Raw genomic sequence first — 22623 nt, forward strand, 5'->3', positions numbered from 1 at the left:
ACTTTGAAAATATGTGGTTGTGGTATGTTTCCCTATAACAGAGGAGTGGAGATCTGTAATAAAATGAGAGGCACCTCGAAGGAGCATTGTGGTCCACAACTTTATTCAAAATCTATGCGTGCTCTCAGGAGAACAAACATGTGGAGTCCCTTTCCCTACTGATACCCTTCTGTGTGAAGAGGGCAGTTTTATAATTCAATGAGAAATGAGAACCAATAGGAACGCATCACGTGTTCTACTAACCAGCCAATCAGGCAAGGAGAGGGTGATTTCCCTGAACCACTAACGATTTGATTAATGTATGTGGCATGCGACAGAAAGAAGCCTATGGCACATCTGCCGTTTTAGAAGCTAATCATACTATCGTCTACCATGTAACATGATGAATGAAGCTGAAAACTTGGATTACCTGGAATAAACTGGATTAAAATTGAAGTAATTTGGTGTATTTATGATACGCTACTGGCATTTTTGCAGTGCGTCCGAGTTTGGAGTGCGCTCACGCTTCAACTTCTTCACGTTTCGTAAGCACGTGGCACCAGGGCAGGCCACGGTCGGAAAGCACGCAACTACTTTTGAATTATGGATGAATTCGCTGAAAATTTATAACACACGGGAGTGCACTTGTCTGAACTCTTGTTGCATGATTTGCCTTTCACCACTCGCATCCTTAGGTTGTATAGGTTTAGAAAATATACACATTTCCTTCCTTTGTAGGACAAAATGTACTGCTATGAACTAATATTACTTTACTCATTCTGCACACCACAAATCCTGTATTTGGTATAGTCATACTCAGGACATTCAGAATAACATTTACTTGGTTAGTGTTCTAGGATTTATGTTAGTGTGTTTGAAAATACAACAAAATATTGAATACTTTTGCTACAAAAAGAAATCCGCATATGTTAATGTATATTTTGAGGGTGAAATATAATAAGGATGCGAAGGTTGCACCAAGAAACATTCATGATTCTGCAGCAAGCCAAAAAGGTACATGTGGCTGAAGAATCTAACACCGATTTTTTTAAAATCAAACTCTAGAAAAAAAAACGTGCACTGGGGTAAGCAGGCAACCATTAGTGAAGGGGCTAAACTTTGGTTGCTAGGTTTGACTGGATTTTTTTCTAGTTGTGTTCAATAGCAACAATAAAGTCAATCTATAAATTGTCAGGAGTAGCAGATGTGACATTACACGCTCCACTGACAATATCACAAGATTGACCAATTATCGCCCAGTTTGTCTTCAACAGCCTCCAATTTGCTCTTGGCAGCGAGGAGATGGGCAAGCTACAGCTCTTAATGCTTGGCTTGGCTTCTGTTCCTTCCTTCGTGGAAGCAGGGGTAGCCGGGGCAATGCCAAAGGTATCAACGGAGAAACAAGAGGTAGCAGCTATCATCTCCGACTACCACTACATTTATACGGGGCGCACCCTTCGAAGTACCTTTACATTACTCCCTTTAGCTTACTGCATGTGATAGCCGGATAGGTTTAAAATAAAAGAGACCCAAGCTGAGTTCTCCAAAGCATACGGTAGTCTACATGCAGGGTGCAAGCTAAAATGCTTCAAACTATATTGAGTCACAATTCATCCTCATTCCGCAATGAACATAGGGAATTCTCAAGTTCCGTCTTGTGCTTACCAGATTTTCCGTATCTGTGCGCGCCAGCATGTACGTCCTGACATTACTATTCTGATGTAGTAGTGTGTACAGCAGCAGGGTGGCTTGATCAGACTTCTGCTGTTCATAAAGTGCAGTGTACAAGCTGTTGAAATTGATCTGAAATGCATGAGGATTGGGAGTGGGAAGGGCAGAATTATCTGAAAAACAAAATACAAAGCATTCACAACCTACAGATTCAAAAATAGATAAACACAGCTTCTTCTAAATCCCTATGGGCGCGACATATGCCGCATCAATAAGAGACTACATTAGCACCGGAAGACCTCCGTTTTCACATTTTTTTCATTTTATTAATCAATCAACCAATTCAATCAATCAATTTTATTTATCTAATAGACTGAAAAGAAGATAGTTCGTCTAGAGTTGCATTACACAGCGGAGTATAGGTAACCAACTTCCCACCTGCCTGAAACTGACTGATCCTAGGAAATTATTTAATATCCCCGGTCCTTAAACGAAAGTGCTTAGTTGCAGTGTCACCACCAGTATTAAGCGCTATATAAGACATCTTTTAAACTGAAAACAGGGGGTCCTTCTTTCAGAATGGAAGCACAGAGGCGCTTCAATGCTTGTGATGTGTTATATGAATCCTACAGCAAAACCCCTCATATCTGTCAAAGATTTAAGGTATCACATTTTCACACTGTTATGGAAGCAGTGAACTAGCGGAGGAAGAGAGCGATTGTGTTATGGGGTAAAAATCAATGTGGCCTGTTACATTATTATGAACAAATTTAAGGCTGCAGATACTTGGGTAAAATGCCTTTTTGTTAGTATATTACTATTCAATGCTTTTTCTGAAGATGTTATTTCCATAGCTCTAGTGTTCACCATAACCTCATCCTTCACTAATACGTAGAAAACACCTGAAAGTCTGCATCTCGCAAGACACATTTGTCAAGCCTTCAAAAGACCTCTATGATCTGGAAGAATAAACTGGAAGCAGCATGCTCATGGGAAATGGGACAAAAAAGGTAGAGCCCCCGCCTTGATTCCCATCACTCCCTCAACGCCTAATCTAACACATTACAGGTGCACATTTCACACTGGTCTACTCAACAATGGCTGCACGGGCCAGCACTGTCACTAAATGGGATAACTTACATCACAGATGGCTTGGGAACACACTACCATGCAGCACTGTTCTTGGAAACAGACACGGAAATGAAAGTCTGTCTCCAAATTCAAGGTGCGACCCATTTAACAGCAATATCTCCATTTACCATGAATGTCTACCTATCTTGCCATTGGAAGTTGTTTCGGACTGTAATGCAACAAAGCCTCAAGGTGATAAAGTTAATACTCCATACAAGCAGTGTTTTGAAAGAGAATATGTTTCTATTGGGAAAGTAATAATACACTCCTACAAAAACTGTAAGTGTTTATACAAATGCTAATTTTGATGTATTTAACTATGTATGCCGTCATTAAATGCCAAAAAAAATTAAGGAAACAAAATGTGGGGTGGTTGGAGCTACAGACCAAAATCTTGCAGTGGCTGCACAGAAAGTTCCATCACTGGGTTCCAGACAGAACCGCCTTTAAAAGAAGAAGCCAAACAGAGGGCTTCATTTCACCTCCTCCATCTGCACAGGACTGGCACCACTTCATGCCTTCTCCATCCTTCAATCAAATATCCCACCATCCAGGGGTCCCATCAAAGGGTGGAGACAAACACGGGCATTGTCTGTTTGGACCTCTCAGGGTCAGGAAGGCCCTTGGGCTAGAACCCGATCCTCTAAAATGTACAAGGTAACATCATGTACCTCACCCAATACTGCCAATCCACACAATCAGATCTAGACGGTCCAGACTCTCGCATAGCATTTACACAACACTTACACCCGACCTGCTACACATCCCACTAACTACCACACGCTCTCAAACTACAGAGCACACATTCCAACTCATGCATGTTCACTCTGCAAGTACTCCACACAACAGACATGGCACCTTTAACAAGATCGACACCCTTTTCAACACAGAAACATGGTTCACAACCACATCTTTGCAAATCCTAGATGCCCTTATTCCCACAGGCTACAGCATCCATTGTGTAGACCGAGCACATAAGACTGGAGGAGGTCCTGCTGTCATCCAGAAGACCTTCTGGGCTAGCACCACAGGCAAGCAGATAACACTCATTCATGGAGTGGCTGGCCTGCCTTTTCCCACTCTCTGCAACTCAGATAACCATCTTCCATCTCAACTACAGGCTTCCTGGCAGATTAAGGACTTCACCGATGAATTCTCAGGCTTCCTCACCACTAGGTCCATCTGACATGTCCACATCACCCTCTTTGGTGACTTCAATCTCCCGGGCACCAAACAAAAAAAAAAAGAAATGAGACATCCTCTTCAACATCATGGATACACTGAACATGGTGCAGCATGCCATACAATCAACACACTCCAAAGGCCACAACCCCTACCTTGTCTTCTCAACATAACCAGCAAACCAATGTAAACCACCCATACCCCTGGACTAACCAATTTGCCATCCCCATCTCCTTGCTCAGTGTCCTACCAACAAACCAAGGCTAACACAAAAAGAGAAGATAAAACCTTCAGATCCTTCAAAAGACATCTCCATACCATAGGCATCCTAATGCTTGAATTCATCTCTCAAAGTATCAACTCCATGTATGATGCCAAAGCCCTTCTAAACATATTCAACAATGTTTTGGAAAGCTGAAAATTTACACCCCAAAAATAACGTGCATGTTCAAGTTAATGCCTTTAGCACATTAGCACTCTAAAGACCTTGCTGGAATGACAATAGCAATCCATCCACAGACAGGGAAGAATATGGATTTAAAACAGAATTTCAGAGGAACCCTTGATACTAAAGTCCCACCGCACAACATGCATACAGCTTATTACATCAGCCAAAGCAAAGTACTACACCAACACCATCAATGGAGGCACCAACAGAGGCAGAAGGCGATCCAGACATCAACCACTGCATCAAACGCATGCTGGACCCACCTATTTCTCACTCTCATTCAGTGAAAAATAAAGAAGATCCAACATCACATCAACAACACAAAGCTGGCTATCCCTTCCAGTAACATCCGCAATGGTCAGCCATCAAAGCTCTATTTCTTCCAATCTTACTGACACACTCAACTCCTTCACAGTCACTGGTTAAGGAGAGGTCATCTTGATATTGACCTTCATCAGACCTCTGTGGGGACGCTCTCTTACCTTCAATCAAGGTATCATTATCGATTCTCTCAAGACAGGCCAGATCCTCCCACTCACAAAGAAACCCACACAAGACCCTGGTGACCTGGTCAACTCCCGGCCAATCAGTCACTTACCATTCATCGAAAAATCGGTCTATGGCTGGTCATTGCCAAGATCGCATCACTGCTAATCTTTTCCTACTTGTTGTCTGGCTTGAGATCATGCTACAGCACAGTAATTGCTGCCATATACATTGTACATAATGCTCTCTTGACCACAGATTAAGATGACCCCGCCTCCTGATAATGCTTGACCTTTAAGTCTCCTTCGACACAGTCAACCATGCCAACCTCATACACACCCTGGAATCTTGAATTGGATTGTCTGGATATGTCCTTCACTGGTTCGCCTCCTACCTTTCCAACCAACAACAGTTTGTTCACATGGGTACCTCCAAGTCACAAAAGATCCCCATCACCTGTGCAGTCCACAGGGTTCCACACTGTCTCCTGTCATCTTCAATCATTACATAGAGCTGCTTTGTGCTCTATTCTCCTCTGCTTCAGAAATCCAAAGTCTAAAACACTAATACACATCATCTAGACCTGGACATCCAGTGCCTTTCTAAAGCTCAACCCAACCAAGACAGAATTCCTATTTTTTTCCAAGAGCAACAAACAAGATTCAGTACAAGCCTGGCTCAATGTCATGGAACTGAATGACTTCAAACCCCAGCTTTCACAGAATGTAAATACACTTCAATTCACCCTGGACACCAAACTCGCGCTCAAGGAACATGCTTCCAAAAACCAAAGATGGCCTGGTAACAGCTCTCTGTTCTAAAGAAAGTCAAACTGCTACGTTTCTTCCAGAAAGTAACTTAGAACTGTGGCTCAGGCTCTCATACTCTTGGATCTGGATGGCGGTAATGCCATACTCCATGGCCTCCAGGGCTGAACACTAGCACTCATTTGGGTCATGCTACTCACCTCAGCGCGTCTCATCCAGGGCCTGGACAAATAAGATCACATAAATGATAAAACTCTATTGGGTCATCTTGCTGGCCTGCACCTTCTCTAAAACCAGATGCATCATTTACAAAGCCATGAAGACCAGACCCCCTGGTTACCTTGCAGACAAGCTCACCATCTCGGATGGTTCTTGGCATACCCACAGCCAGGACATCCATCAGAATGCAGATTAGGAAGTAAAAAATATAATACAAGGAAGCAGGTCTTTTTATCTATGTAGCCAAGACGCAGGAGCAACATCCTTGTATCCATTAGAACTGCCCCAATGCTGCTCCGAATTAGGAAAGAGCTGGAGACTCACCTCTTTGAAGGAAAACTACATCACAATGCATTAACCATGCACAGTCCATCTTCCTCTACTATTACCCGTTGACTTTTATCCTGATGTTTTGACTAGGATATATATATATATCGATCAAGGAAAGGAAAGCAATTAAATTTACCAGAGACCGACTAGATTACCAATGAGACCAGATTTATACGTTCGCTAGGTGTTTTGATTCCCTACGGCGTCAAAAACTGTAAAGCAATGCTACTTCAGGAAAACAACCAAACAAAGAAAGAAGATGGGTGGGAGACACAAGCTCGCAATATAGCTCTGAAGTTGCGATGGATCTCGAAGATGGCGGCAGAACCTTGGCCAAAGTAGACAAACCATCGACAGTAATCGAAGAGAGGCGTTTTTTAGGACTGGACCGAAACATCATTGCAAGACAGTGACCACCCAAAAGGGGAAGAGGCCGGGGATTCAGAGGAAGCGGAAAAGCAAAAGACGAAGAAGAAGGTATGGAGTTACGATCAGGAGTGAAGACAAAAGAGAGCAAACAGAGCAGGTAGAAAAACATCTATTACTGTATTCAATCTAACAGACATGATACTTTCTGAAGCAGAGATCAACACTTTATCTCTAGGTCTTTCCTAGTGCAAGCGAACAAATTTTAACTACGCCCAAAACCTAATCGACTTTTACAAATACGTCTGAAAATGAAAACTAAAGAAATATTTTGGAAACAAAATGGACAAAAGTAATAGTCGTGACCAAGAGAACCTGTGTCAGGATGCACAGAGCAATCTCGTGATAGATGATCTAAACCTTCTTAGGGATTTGGATGCATTGGAGACAGCAAATGAGGATTTAAATACAGAAGCATCATTTAAAGGTACTGCTGAGAGATTGGGCATAGACCTCCATGGAACTAGTACAACGGAATTTAAAAAGAAATCAACTTTTGTCCCGTTACTTCCAAAAGATGCAATTGATTTATTTTCAAATCGAGTCATCAAAGATATAAAAGAAATTTTAATAGAATCAAACAAAAACTATGGAAGGGATACTACGGAAAAGGAAAGAGACTATACAAGAATCATTTAAAAATTGAAAACAAGGACAGACATAGTAATGGGACAATCAGATAAAGGGGGAAATTTAGTTCTATGGCCCCTTAACAAATACAAAGACGAAGCCAAATCACAACTAAGAGACACTGAATGTTATCAAAGCGTACCACAAAACAATCTCGTGGAGGTGAAAAATAAGTACCATAAGGAATTATCAAGATGGAGGGGTATGGTACTTCTAACAGAAGGAGAATATTATTATTTAAGAGTAAATAATCCTGTTACACCAGTATTGTACCTAATACCGAAGGTTCACAAAGATATGGCATTCCCTCCAGGTAGACCGATAATTTTAGCCATCGGGAGTGTCTTTGAAACCTCATCTAGATACATAGACTATTTCCTACATGATCTTGTAAAGTCACTACCGTCCTATATACAGGACACACAGGATTTTTTACAAAAACTGCATGAGGTTCACTGGGAAGAGTCAGATCTCTTGATAACTTTAGGTGTAGCATCGTTGTATACGAGCATCGCACATCAAGATGGTCTAAGGGCTCTCAGACACTTTCCAGGAACCAGACCAATAAAAGTTCACCAACACTCAGAAATGTTGATCAAAATGGCAGAACTGTGTCTAGAGAACAACTTCTTCCTTTTTGGGAATGGCACCTAAAGGCAGCTAAGGGGTACGGCCATGAGCACCTGCTTCGCCCCCCGCTATGCAAATTTACAGATGGGCTGGTGGGAGGAGCAGGTGCGGAGGGTCGATTTCAAAGCAGAGTGGCAAGATAACATTAAGGTTTGGTGTCGTGTTATTGACGACCTATTTATTGTATGGAGAGGGGCATCTGAAAAGGCAAGAGACTTTATAACAGCTCTGAACAACGAGTTAAACTTAACTTTAATTTGCACTATTTGTGAATCCTAAGTATATGTTTTAGATCTGGACGTTTTTATTAAAAAAGGGAAATTGCACACACGCACTTTTAGGAAACCGACTGCGGGAAATTCCATCCTCCCCTCAAGTAGTTTCCATTCCCCAAAATTAAAACAGAGTATCCCATATGCGGAACTTCTCCACATGAAGAGAAACTGTAGCAAGGTTAGCTCTCTAGAACAAGCTCAAACTGACTTAACAGCAAGATTTAAAGAGAGAAGCTACAGTCAGAAAGTGCTAAATCAAGCATTACTGAAAGTAGATGGGATACCTAGAGAAGACATCTTGGTCAAAAAAGTTAGAAAAGCAAAAGGAGACAACACAGGAAGTGAGGATGATAACCAGTTACAATGTCTTTCATGCAAGGGTGAGAGACTGCATGATTAGGCATTGGCACCTGGTAAAAGGGGACTCAGTGTTGAGCACTCTGGTTCCGCGCAAACCCCGCATCACTTTCAGACGAGCCACTTCGATGAGGCATCAATTGGTGAAAAACAGCCCATAAGTAATTGAAACAGAGATCTGGCTGAAGGCAAACCCAGGTTTCAATAGATATACTAAGAGCAAGGCGTGCAAGATTGGTATAAACAAAAAAGAAATTCAATGACCATTTTTTAACAAACCATGAAAGATTCCATGTTTTTTTAACTGTAAAAGTGATTATGTTATTTATGTCCTCCAATACACCTGCCCCAAGTACTACGTCGGGGGCACAATCCACATGGTTCACGTTAGGGTCCTACAACACCTCTGGCAGTGAAGAACGGAGACAAGTCATATCCTGTAGCCCAACATATTAATGATGTTCATGCAGGAAAAATAGAAGAATTGGCGTACTTTGTAGTAGATCCAGTCCCAAAAAGCAGACGAGGTGGAAATCGTGAGGGCAAACTTAGGCAGCTAGAATCTCGATATCTACTCATGTTTGATTGCAAAAAACCTAGAGGCCTAAATTCTGATGAGGATATGTATGTCCACTTCGAGTGAGATTTACAAGCTAATGACCAACCCACATTAGAGAAATTAATTCTATGAAATGTATTTTTTGTATGAATTATGCCAAGTATGCCTGTATACTATTTTAATGTTTATCGCAATTTATCACAATGGTGGAGAAAATCTTTTATGTGAGCAATTTAATTTTAGGATTAGGCCCCTTTGTTCTTCATCTTTTTAAGAAGTATATGAGGTAGTCAGTCTTATGAAAGTTGAGCAAATTGTACATACATGAGAGGATGCTAATGCTATGTGTAGACTAAACTACATCATACTAATATGCAGTATTCAAAATCGGTCTAAAGCACTTGCTCAAATCCCAGAAGTATTTTCCGGTCTTATATTTGCACCTTAGATTGCTATATTGCACGGAAGTACTTGCACTTCATTACATACGAGAACACCAATTTAAAACAAGCACAATGCAGTGGTATTCGGTTTCGTGCATTTTATTGATTCCAAGGTAAAAGCACTTGCACGTTATCCAAAAATCCAATTTGCACAGAAGCATGTGCACTTTGAGAATTAGGAAAATGGAAAAACAACTCCTTCACACGGAATAGACACTGTTTCAGTATTATTGAAAATCTAGACCTCCAGTTGGAAGGAGGAGTTTTCACACTTAGCATTTTTTGCACTCTAATTTCACAAAATTGAAAAAAAAATACTGAAAAGAAGTGTAAATATATATATATATATATATATATATATATATATATGGGCTCGTGGTACTCTAAACAAAATACCAGCACTCACGGGAACAGTGTCTTCAGTTTATTTAGAAGACAAGCTTCACGACAAAACGCGTTTCGGCTGCGTGATGCGGAAATGAAGGTACTCCAACTTGGATTGGGCTTCTGCCCCTCAAAGAAATCGGAATATACTCAGACCAGGATTGATCTATTTAAATTCTCAAGAAAACTGAAACTGACCAAGTATTTTAAAGGAAAGGGATTTACCCAGAACAAAGGTAGAATGGCCCAATTGGATATGGACAACCTTGTGGCGGGGGACTTGGAAACACTGGCTGTGTTGGAAGAACTCCAGGAGGAAGGAGACCCGAGGGAACTGATTCCCAGAATTTCAGGAACCACTGATAAAGCAGGAATAGTGCAAATCAATCCGGGAACCCCCTTCAAGCCCACATCGAGATTTGTTCCCATGATGCCGGCAGATTCAATTGACGTTTTCTCTGAAACAGTCACACAAGAACTCATCAAACTACGTGGCAGAAACAATACAAAGAGTGAACGTGGGAATATTACTGCGATCCAAAGAAAGGCCATTAAAAGTCTGCAGGAAGACAAAACGATTGTGTGCAAACCATCGGATAAGGGTGGCAATGTGGTGCTGATGACTCTGGAATATTATCAAAATGAAGCCTTGAAACAGCTCAATGATGAATTAAGCTATGCCAAGGTAACACGGAAGGATTTTGAAAGTAGTGCAGCGTCCTACCGAACACTTCTGAACAAGTGGTACCATAAAGGCATGCTGTCAAAAGAAGAATATGGCTTCTTGGAATGTAAACACCCGAAAATACCAACTTTTTACCACCTTCCGAAATTGCACAAGGACGCCATCAACCCACCTGGCCGTCCCATAGTTTCCTCCTTGGGAAGTCTGACTGAACATATGTCAACTTTTGTAGATTTCTTCCTGTCTGAATCCGTGACGAAACTCACCTCCTACATCAAGGACACCAAGGACTTCTTGATCAAAGTAGAAAGCATGCCTTGGGAGAACGACTATATAATGATGACTCTTGACATCTCTAGCCTATACACCAGCATTGACCATATGCAAGGACTGGAGGCAATTAAGTACTTTCTGAGTAATCGCTCTATTAATCTGGTAGAACATAACAACATGCTAATAGAGTTTATAACATTCTGCCTGAGCAACAATATTTTTCTGTTCCAGGATTCCCTATTTAGACAGGTACGAGGTACCGCGATGGGGACCTGCTTCGCCCCCAGCTACGCGAATCTCTTCGTGGGCTGGTGGGAGGAGCAGGTCGCCTGGGCGGAGTCCAATTGCAACTGGACCAATAGGGTCGTAAGTTGGACCAGATACATTGACGATCTATTCATTGTATTCAAAGGAACAGAAATTCAGGCACTAGAATATGTGAAAGTACTTAATAATAACGAGCTAAACCTCAAGTTCACGGGGGAGATAAGTAAAGTTTCCGTGAACTACCTGGACCTCACGGTGTTTGCCTCGGAGGGCAGACTGTGCACTCGCTTGCACAGGAAACCCACCGCGGGAAACTCCGTGTTGCATGCCCGAAGCTGCCATTCGGAATCAACTAAAACCAGCATTCCATATGGCGAATTGCTTCGGATGAAGAGAAATTGCACACGCAATTGTGACTATGTCTCTGCAGCACAAGAGAGCATGAATAGATTCAGGCTTAGAGGGTATCATCAGGATATTCTAGAGCAGGCCAAGAGAAAGGCTGAATTAAAATCTAGAACCGATCTTATCATCGGGGAAGATAGCAAAAACATGGAAATAAGCAGTAAAAGAAGTAAGAATAACAACTTCAGAATGATCACCAATTTCTCAGAGGACGCCCAAAATATCAGGGAAATCTTTAGAAAGAACTGGCACATTTTGAAAGCTGATCCCATTATTGGTAGGGAGATACCCAAAGCTCCACTGATTACATTCAGAAGAGCGAGGACTCTTAGGGACGACTTAGTCCAGAGTCATTGTAACAAAATGAGCACCACACCACCCTTTGGGAAGATTACAGGCTTTTTTCCATGTATGAAGTGTAGAGCATGCAGAAACAGTCGGAAGGTCACCAATTACAGCATACCTGGTCTTGATCACCCCAGAAAGATAAACAAATTGATGAATTGTAATACCTGTTTTACGGTGTATTGTTTGGTGTGCCCTTGTGGCTTGCGCTACATAGGCAGCACCATACACCCCACTAAGATCCGTATCCTTGAACACTTGAGGGCCATAAATAACAAGGATGCAAATTATCCGGTGGCCAGACACTTTGAAAAATTTCACCAAAGCAATAGGGACTTGCTTAGTTTCTTTTGCATAGATCATGTACCACCTAGTGTCAGAGGGGGTGATAGACAGCTACAACTCAGAAGATTAGAGTCAAGACATATAATTGACAATCAGACCAGGATGCCTTTTGGTTTAAACAGTGGAGAAGAAATGTCCATTCACCTGTAACAGCAAGAATCTGTTTGGAATTTAGGAAACAGCAGTGATGTTTTTGGCAGCAATATACCCATCCAGGGTTTAAGTGTGTTTTTTATGTATTTTTTTATGTATTATTTTATATTTATTGTTTATTGTTTATGAAAGCCCATCCAGGGCGAGATATTGCACTTTACAAACAATAAGAAACTCTAATTTAAGGCAGATTTTGCATGTTTAATAATGGCTGCCACTCCGGGACTGACGGAAGTCCTATGTTCATTGCCATGATACAGGAAATGTATATCTGTTTACTGAATGCGCGCGCCGACTACAATTGACAAAGGCGGCAGCCGAAACGCGTTTTGTCGTGAAGCTTGTCTTCTAAATAAACTGAAGACACTGTTCCCGTGAGTGCTGGTATTTTGTTTAGAGTACCACGAGCCCGTTTACACACGCGGTGTCCGTCACCGCTATGAGAGCACCCGATCGAGAGTGAAGAGGCAAAGACGGAGTTTGGAGCGCGATATATATATATATATATATATATATATATATTGCAATTGCTTTTATATTAATGCAAACAGCCTGTCACATGATGTCATGGACATAGACAACATACTTTCGAATGCACATGCTTTGTTCTTTGTTGAACTGGTTTCATTATCTCTTTCATCATACCTGCTTTCATTATTTACACATATTCTGAATTATTGTCATTCATATATTTACACTTCTTTTCAGTATTTTTTTTTCAATTTTGTGATATTTTTACATTTTTTCATTTTTATTGGGTTTTGTGTATCATTATACCAAAGTCTAGATTAATACCTTATGTGTAAACTAAGTGTATGTTTATGTCAAACGAACCCCCATGTGTATAACCAATCTTTTATGTACCTCATACTAGAGCCCACTCCTGTATCTACATCAATTTCTTCTATGGGTATGAAGTGCATTTGCCTCGTATCTTGTGTCTAAAGTGCACGTGCTTAAATTGTCAATAAGGTTGTCAAAACTATTATTGCCTCAAAATGTGAACTCATCAATAAAAAAGCCGAATGAAACAATCCCCTGGGAGTGCAGTGTGGTTTCTGCTGAAATCGACTTGAACCGTATGCTGAATATATATATATATATATATATATGCAGGTTCCTGGCGCATTCATCCACTTCCAAGCAGGCGAGGAGGAAAGCAAACAGACACCGGTCGTGCTTCACAGAGATTTATTTAGACAACAGCGGCATAGCACGTCATTACGCGTTTCGGCCAGCAGATGGCCTTGATCACATAGGTTAACAGCCAAACTGAATATCCTTATATACACAACACTAAGTGAACATGTGATACTAAGCAATGATCGACATAAAAGAAATATAGGTGGTGATAACCACTCTATAATGGGAAATTTCTTATGTTTAAATTGGAATGCATCTTTTAATTTGTCAAGATTGCAATATTCGTAAAAGCTATACGAAATACATGAACATACAGTTTATATAAAGTGCAGTTTTTTGTTGTGCAAAATACGCAAGTTGAAGTGCAAATAGCAGTAGTATAGATGTGCAAAATACGCAATTGAAGTGCAAAATACAGACAATTGCTAAAAGATATAAGGACACAAGGTAACCATTGGAAAGTGCAAAATACATTTGATAAAATCCTAAATATGGTTAGATAAAGGGCAATTAATACTTCTCAATTATCCTAGTTCAAAATGCACAATAATGCCGACGCTAATGTACAAGGCAACAATATTAAACTGATTTATAAATATTCATAAATGAAAATATAAAACATGTTACTGGTGTTTAGCTAAAAACACTGACAATCAAAGATGTCGATCATGTGAATATTGGTCCACCAAAGAAATCAAAGTGCAAAATGTGAACAAAATAAGAGGATAGAGAGACAAGGAGAAGCGAAAGAAGAATAAGCTTAGAATTGGAAGTGGAGAATATTGAATGTAATAATGAACATTTATATAAATCCAAATCCAAAGGCTAGTTCAATAAACATATGCACAAAAATAAATGTGTCATTTGAGGGTCTTCAGTGGCGATAGTTCCAAAATACATGGTTGTTTGATGGTACCATAAAAACCAAATTATGTGGAACATCAAATGAAAGCGCCGAAGACATCCGCACCATAAGGGATAAGTAAAATAATCAGGATGCTGAAAAAAAAGGGAAAGAACATGAAAAGCACTGTGACAATACTGGTGAAAAAAGGAAAAACGAGAAGACGAGAGAGGGAAGAAAGAAGAAAGAAGAAGGGAGAAATAAAAAACGGACAAAGAAGAGAAAAGAGAAAGAAAGAAGGAAAGAAGGATATAAAAGCAAATTAATTCGTCAGTCATGGATCAGTGTTGATCATACTCAAGTAATCATGAAATGAGTAACATTGAACAGTGTCCTACTAGATTTTGTGCTGGTAGATAAGAAGACTAAAATTGGGGAGCTAATGGTCAAGATAGAACAGATGTTAATAGATGTTTGTTATTATCATCTCAAGATCTGGAACGGGCGCTAATAAATGTCACCTCAAATTAGAATGTCAGTTAGAAGATACAATTATGAAGATCTTCAGTGTTGTTGAGTCCTGAGGGGGCCTTGCTATCGAACTCAAGGATATACCTTGTTTCGAGCTGTCTTAAAGACTTTTCTCTGTTGCCCCCTCTGCGAAGTGCAGGAACATGATCAATAACATAGTATTTAAGACAATTAAGATCATTGTTATGGCAACTTTTAAAATGTCGCGCTACAGGATAACTGGAATCGTTGTTGACAATAGCTCTTAAGTGCTGAAGGATTCTTACATGGGCTTGAAGTTTCGTACTGCCTATGTAATTTAATCCGCACGTGCAGTTGAGGACATACACCACATATTCTGATCTGCAAGTAAAATTACCCTTGATTTGTCTAATATTAGGGCTAAAGGGAACAAGGTAATCAGTAGTGTTTAGCCCAAACTTGCAAGCCCTACAACTGGTACATTTAAAAAATCCATTTTTGGGTTTGAGCCAAGTGCTTTTGGGGGTTGTGTCCTTGCTGGTTCTCATGAGATCAACCCCCATTGTTTTGGCCCTTCTGAAGGTGATGACAGGTTTTGGAGGTAATATAGGGGCCAATACACCGTCAGTGAGCAAGATGGGCCAATTTTTGGTAATAATGGCTCTGATTTTATGGTGTTGTTTGTTGTAGGTGGTGATCAGACGTGGTGCATCTGAAAGTGGATCATATGTCCCAAGATCAGATGCTTTGGGATGAGGGGTGCTGGATTTGTCAATCAATAGTGTATCTCTAGGTAGAGTTTGCACTTTTTTATAAGCCTCCCTCAGAATCCTCTCACTATATCCTCTTTCTTTCATTCTGAAAATAGCTTCCTCCGAGCATCTTATCCTTTCCTCCGATGTACTACAAATTCGTTTAATACGGAGGAGTTCCCCGTAGGGAATACTTTTTATAAGATGCTGGGGGTGGGCACTGCTGGCATGCAAGATGGAATTGCCAGCAGTGGGTTTTCTATAGAGGGTAGTTTCAATTTTGTTATTGATGATCGTCACTTTGGTATCAAGAAATTCTACCGAGCTATTGTCAATGTGTGACGTGAATTTAAGATTAAAAGTATTGTTGTTTAAAATCTCAATAAAATTCATCACACTCATAAAATCCCCGTTCCAGACCAAATGGTGTGCAAATCAATAATGTAGCGGGATTCAAGTCTCCGCAAGCGTTGCACTCTATCCCCACCCCTTGGATTAATACATACACAGTCCAAACCAAAGTACTGTAACAGTTCCCTGTTACTATTATGTTTGAGGGCGAAATGTCTGGCTACAGGGTAGTTACTGTCTTTATTCATAATCGCGCGCTGATGTTCCAAGATGCGCATCTTTACACTATGAATAGTGCTGCCAATATATTTAAGTCCACAGGGACACAGTAGACAGTAAACTACATGGGTGGTAGTACATGTGATAAATTTATCTATGGGTTTAGGTCTTTTTATCCCCTCAATTGTGTAGCTCAGGGTTCTTTTACTGTTACAACAAGCTTCTTGGAACATCAGCGCGCGATTATGAATAAAGACAGTAACTACCCTGTAGCCAGACATTTCGCCCTCAAACATAATAGTAACAGGGAACTGTTACAGTACTTTGGTTTGGACTGTGTATGTATTAATCCAAGGGGTGGGGATAGAGTGCAACGCTTGCGGAGACTTGAATCCCGCTACATTATTGATTTGCACACCAAAACACCCTTTGGGCTGAATAGCGGAGAGGAATTAGCTGTGCATTTGGGGAGGTAATCAGGAAGATTCTGTAAATGTAACTGTATTCTCTTCTTTTCTTCCTTTTGTCGTCTTCCCCCTTTGTCATTCATGAAATTCAGGGACTATAGGGGGTAAGAACAACTTTTGTCACACATATGTGTTTACACTGAGCATGTTATGACTCTCTCTAACAGTAGTGAGGGTATAGCCTTATAGATTTTATTGGATAATTTTTACCATAAGATGCTTAGGCTGATACACGGCTTTGATTGTTTAATGAACCATTTAATGAATCATCCAATACATCAAGGTATTAATTGTACATCATGAGGTTTGCTACAATATGCACGCCGATCCACGGCTTAATTTTATGAATATGTGTAGCTCTCTATGACACACAACTGTCATGCGATATCTACAATATGTTTAGTCAATCATATTTGATTCCATTCACGATGAGGAACAATTGTGTAGTCTTGACGCTGTTGATTTAATTCTTGAATGTCGAGCGATAAACAAGGAAATGTGTTTATCCATATTAGTTGGTACGTTATCTTCACCCTGCTAAGATGGCCGCCATGTGATAGATAATATTGCATTAGCCATATGGGTGGGGAAGTGACGTCGATGGTCTTTTGAATTTAAAAGTTCTCGCGCGGCTAGCGCAACTAGACACTGATGAAGGATACCCTGAAACGCGTCTGTCGTTTGCTTGTTGCCGAATAAACTAATCTACGGAATACTTCCTGAGTGCTGTACTTTGTCCTGGAGCGTGGACTTTGTTGGTAGCGTTGATATATATATATATATATATATATATATATATATATATATCTCTTAGTAGATGCGAGGTATGTATTGCAGTTTAAACTGCCGCAGTTCACAAATGCAGCCACTTATGCCGGACAGTAACAGCACACAAATTAAAAGTCAGGCTGTGTCTCCCTTGTTCGCCTCCATTACTCCTTACAATGCTATACACCCGCAGGCAGAGGTTTAGTAACCAATATCCTTCGATTTGGTAATGTCCTAACGCAAAGTTGGCGGGTGTGCATCTGACGCTGCGGCGGTTCTGGCAGCATACTTTAATAGAACCACAAAGTCCTTGATAAGCAGCCGAACATTTTATATATTATATATACACATATATATACATATAGGTATATATACATATATTACCTACTGGCGGTCGCCGGTAGGTAGTTATAGTTAGGACCTATTATCCATAGGAAAATCGTAACATTCTTTTCTCAATAACTTTGGTGTCGGTTGACAAATCTTCGCGAAATTTTCAAATCTCGTGGGGCGCTCCGGTCAGCTCCTACCTTAAAAGTTTCCGGGCGATTCGGCAAGCGGGAGCCGAGAAAAAAGGGGGGTCCCAAAACGTGTTTTCTCCATGTTAATTCCCATAGGAAACTTTAGACACGGCTACAGCCCGAACTGCTGAACGGAATTACACCAAATTTGGTGAAAAGGTAGCCCTTGGTTCAGAGAGATCCCTTTTTGTTAAATGGTGTACATCTGTTCAGTAGTTCATGAGAAATTAGAAAAAGAAAAAGTTTCAATATCTGGGCGGAGCCTAACCACACATCTCATCGTGAGATCTGATTGGCTGTCAGCACTTCATCCTGGAATTGCTGGCAGCCATCTTGGGACCAATATACATGATAGTACCCCATTGAAATGCATTGTAGTGAATCGAAGATTTTGAGGGTTACCAAAAGGAGAACTATAAAGGGTGATAACAGACTTTAGTTACATTAGAATTCATTTGTTGATGGTACCATACTAATTTCAGGAATTGTGGTGTGTTCTAAGGTGATTTTACCCTGTGAAAAACCTTCTGCTGGGATATCATTAATCATGTTTGAGAGAAAACTGAAGCTAAAATGAGAGCATATTTTCTGTAAATTCACATTATCTTTCTCAGTCATGTGAGAATGAAGTCTGTCATTCTCAGTAAATCATGTACATCCAACAAGGACAGAGACTGTCAGTTGATTCCTTTGTGTTCTACTGCAGCTTCACAGAGTGTTCTAAAGAACAACTAGAGCGCCAACAGCCTTACTTATGGCAAAAGTATGGCACACCTGAAGCCATCTTGATTGGAATAAACTGGTAACTCATAAAACATTTAATTTAAAAAGGAACACAATGAGGGGGTTCATTTTGTCATAGAAATTATGGTTAGTGCTGTAGAAAGAAAAATAAGGACAAGTTTTAAGTGAGATCTCAAATATCTTCCTGTTATATTTCAACAGGAGAAGCTTGTCAGTTAATGCCTTTGTGTTCTACTGCAGCTTCCCAGAGTGTTCTTTAGAACAACTAGAGAGCTAACAGTCTTACTTATGACAAACGTATGGCACACCTGAAGCCATCTTGATTGGAATAAACTGGTAACACTTAAAACATTTAATTTAAAAAGGAACAAAATGATGGTTCATTTTGTCATAGGAATTATGGTTAGTGCTGTAGAAACAAAAATAAGGACATGTTTTAAGTGAGATCTCAAATATCTTCCTGTTATATTTCAACAGGAGCAGCCTGTCAGTTGATGCCTTTGTGTTCTACTGCAGCTTCCCAGAGTCTTCTAAAGAACAACTAGAGCGCTAACAGTCTTACTTATGACAAAATTATGGCACACCTGAAGCCATCTTGATTGGAATAAACTGGTAACTCTTAAAAATTTAATTTAAAAAAGAACAAAATGAGGGGGTTCATTTTGTCATAGAAATTATGGTTAGTGCCGCAAAAAGAAAATGTAGGGCATGTTTTAAGTGAGATCTCAAATCCTCTTCTATTTCATTAGAAAATTCTGACATGCAGACTGAAACAATCACTTTCAATGCCAGCAGTAGACTTCCAGTTAACTACATTGATCTAATGAACAACTAGAGTGCTAACATTCTGAATTTATGGCAAATGTGTGACACATCTGAATGCCTTCTTGATGGAATCAAAGTAAAAAACTGAAAGCATTTCCTACTGAGGAGACTGCAGTAAATGAGGAAATTAGGAAACTTCATAACAAATAAGTCTCCCAAGATGGCCACCAGAGAAAAAAAAACAAATGTAGCACAAATATCACCCAGATGTAGCCCACATATAGCCCAATGACAGAAGTGTGCAAAGCACTTTCTATTTTTAGTCTTTCTGCAGTTTTATATAGTGCAGGCTGGTCAGGTATTGGAGCGTTACATCTTACTTGGAGCCTTTATTGCGTATTTTGCACGAAGTACATGAGATTGAGCTTGCGAAACATTGAACTTTACGATTCTGTTAACCTGAAGTTGCTCTGAGCCAGGCTTTGTAACACACGTTTTTACCTACTGGTTTTAATGAATTCTCACTGTATTGTATTAGGAGAGAGGATTTACTGTTTTTATGTACACTTTTATGATCTATGTTTCTAAATCAGATCGAATAAAGTTTAATGAATTCTATGGCAGGACGGAGGCGAAGATTATGCATATCTTTCCTCACTTTATTTGCATAGCAGTTCCAACAACAATCATTAAACAAAAGACTACATAACCCATGAACCATTAGGGGGGTAGTCTCCAAGGCAACTATAGTCCAATCATATCACAGTCCATCGTATACAATATCGTGACGTCCCTTCCGTTTCCTCTTTCTTCACTGCTCGTCAGTTAAGTGCATTCCTTACATTCTTGGCTTAATCTGCCTTTGTTGCTGTTTGTATAGCGGTTTCTTGTGCACGTTATTAGCATTATTGCCTTGGTATTGTTTCATATTCCCTGCACAGCAGGCTCTTGCCCGAGAGCGTTCTCCCCCTCGCAGTTTCTCCTGCTGTGCGCTCTGCGAGCGGTGAGATCCTGTCAGGCGCGTCTGGTTCGAGCGAGGCAGCTCCGTCGAGCGTTTGGGAATCCGGTCACTTTAGTGTCCACTTGATTCCCGACCAACCCTCGCCTAATTTGGACACCGCTACGCGGTGCTTTCCCCACACGGCCTCAGTCTATTCTTATAACAGCTTCAGGGAAAGCCCAGCTGTTGGAGCACCCACGAGGGGGCTGCCGTAAGGATTTTAAGGGCATTTGTTCTGTGCTCACACCCTCTGCTATCATGTCTTCTCCAGAAGACCATTTTTACTCCTCCTACCAGGAAGTGGAGGAGGAATGGCCCCCCAACTTCTCCCTCCAGCAGTGGACCAAGCCCTCTCACTGGCTATTTCTAGGGCGCTGGTTCCGCTTAGGGATCAGGTTGATAAGCTGGCGAAAAGCATCCCTGGGGTGTTCAATGACCCAGATCTCGTGGTGGTGGGTGCCAGTAGCTCCCAGATAGCGAATAAAAGGGCTGTTAAGCATAACATGGGGCACTTGGAAGGATTTGATAAACTTACGGAGACCTTCCTCAAGAGTGCGCGAACGCTAAAACATGCACCCTGCCAGGAGGAGGAGTCCAGAGAAAATTGTGACGCTGTCACCACTATTGTAGACCCCGACGGTGGGTTTCCCTTAGAGGGAGAGGGTGTATCGGAGGACGATTTCTCCTCCGATGAGGATAAGGACTCGGGGCGTCCCTGGCCTCCAGAGTCCTACTCCTCTCAGTCCCGGGTTGGGGACGGGGTCCACTCGGGCATGTTCAAGCCTACCCAAATTTACCATCCTAGGTCGGCGGAGTGGACCCCTGACACCAAGTGGCAGAGTATGTGATGGGGAAAATCCATCAACCCTTTGAAAGGGAGGTCAGGAATAGGATGAGGGGAGAATGCCCCAGGCCCTCACTGAAGGGGAAGGTGGCACACACACGCCTTTTTCTCCGAGTACATGAGGGATCCCAAGAAAGGAATTGATAGGTCTTGAACGTGGTAGGGCCCTTGACCCAAATTATTCAATTGGCGGAGCGTTCAAAAGAGTCAGTCCCCTTTGTCCACGTATATTGTGGCTGGTTGGGCGCACTACCCATAACACTAAAACACGACCCCCTCCACTACCCAAACACCACTGCACTACCCTAAACCCTAAAACACTAGAACCCAGCATGACCCCCTACAGTACACAAACACCACTGCACTACCCTAAACCCTAAAACACTACCCCCAGCACAACCCCCTATAAGTATAAGTATAAAAAAGGCATATATAGCGCTCTAATGCCAACGGCGTCTTGGCGCTGAGGTGTGAGAAGGAGAAGAAGGCAGAACGGACTGAGAACCTAGAGGACATTAAACAGCCTGGACTTCAACGCTTTCCTAAATAAAAGACGATTCGGCTCCAGACGAAGAGAGACTGGAAGCCTGTTCCATAATTGCGAGGCACAGATGGAAAAAGTGCGACCACCCCATCTGGCGCGTCTATGTCTGGTGACACACATAAGGCCAAGATTGGCCGAACGTAGATCACGACACGGAACATAGGGCTTAAACAGGTTATGGCAGAAAATGGAGCCACCCCCATAATGTGCCTTATGGACCAGGCATAATGCCTTAAACTCAACTCTCTGTGGGATCGGGAGCCAGTGCAACGATCGCCTAGCAGAGGAGATGGAATGGCCCTTCGGAATTTGCAACAGGACACGGACAGCGGCATTCTGAAGAAATTGAAGTTTACTGAGCTGAAACTTGTCCATGCCCAGAAACATAGCGTTGCAGTAGTCAAGACTTGACATAAAAAGAGCGGCCATAACCGTCTTCTGAAGAGCCGCCGGAATAAAAGGAAAGATCTTGCGGAGAGACTTAAGCAGGAGAAGGCAAGCTGAAGTCATGCTATTAACCTGTGCTGACATGTTCATCTTGGTGTCAAATATGACACCCAGATTTCTAACCTTTAGCACAGGGAGAGGGCACAGTCCTGCCTCCGGTGGCCACCAAAGATTGTTCCAAATAGGAGGCCCAGCCCCGAATTCCATGACTTCGGTTTTCTCGGTGTTGATTTTCAAGAAACTCAACGACATCCAGGCCATAATATCTTTAAGATACACCACTGCACTACCCTAAACCACTACCCCAGCACGACTCCCTACACTACCCAAAC

General features: G+C 41.3%; 1 protein-coding gene across 2 annotated transcripts in view; it reads right to left on the bottom strand.

Moving 5' to 3' along the window:
• DYM (dymeclin) overlaps positions 1 to 22623 on the bottom strand; it is a 1124226-nt gene that overhangs the window by 500893 nt on the left and 600710 nt on the right. For both annotated transcript variants that reach the window (XR_014969672.1, XM_085629609.1), the window contains exon 10: positions 1645 to 1823. Coding sequence is in view for 1 of the 2 variants with exons in the window: in XM_085629609.1 (XP_085485735.1) it covers positions 1645 to 1823 (179 nt within the window). In the remaining variant the exon portion in view is untranslated. The remainder of the gene's footprint in view (positions 1 to 1644; positions 1824 to 22623) is intronic.

The sequence above is a fragment of the Triturus cristatus genome, chromosome 2_1 (genome assembly GCF_964204655.1).
Source record: "Triturus cristatus chromosome 2_1, aTriCri1.1, whole genome shotgun sequence".
In the NCBI taxonomy this organism is placed as follows: Eukaryota; Metazoa; Chordata; class Amphibia; order Caudata; family Salamandridae; genus Triturus; species Triturus cristatus.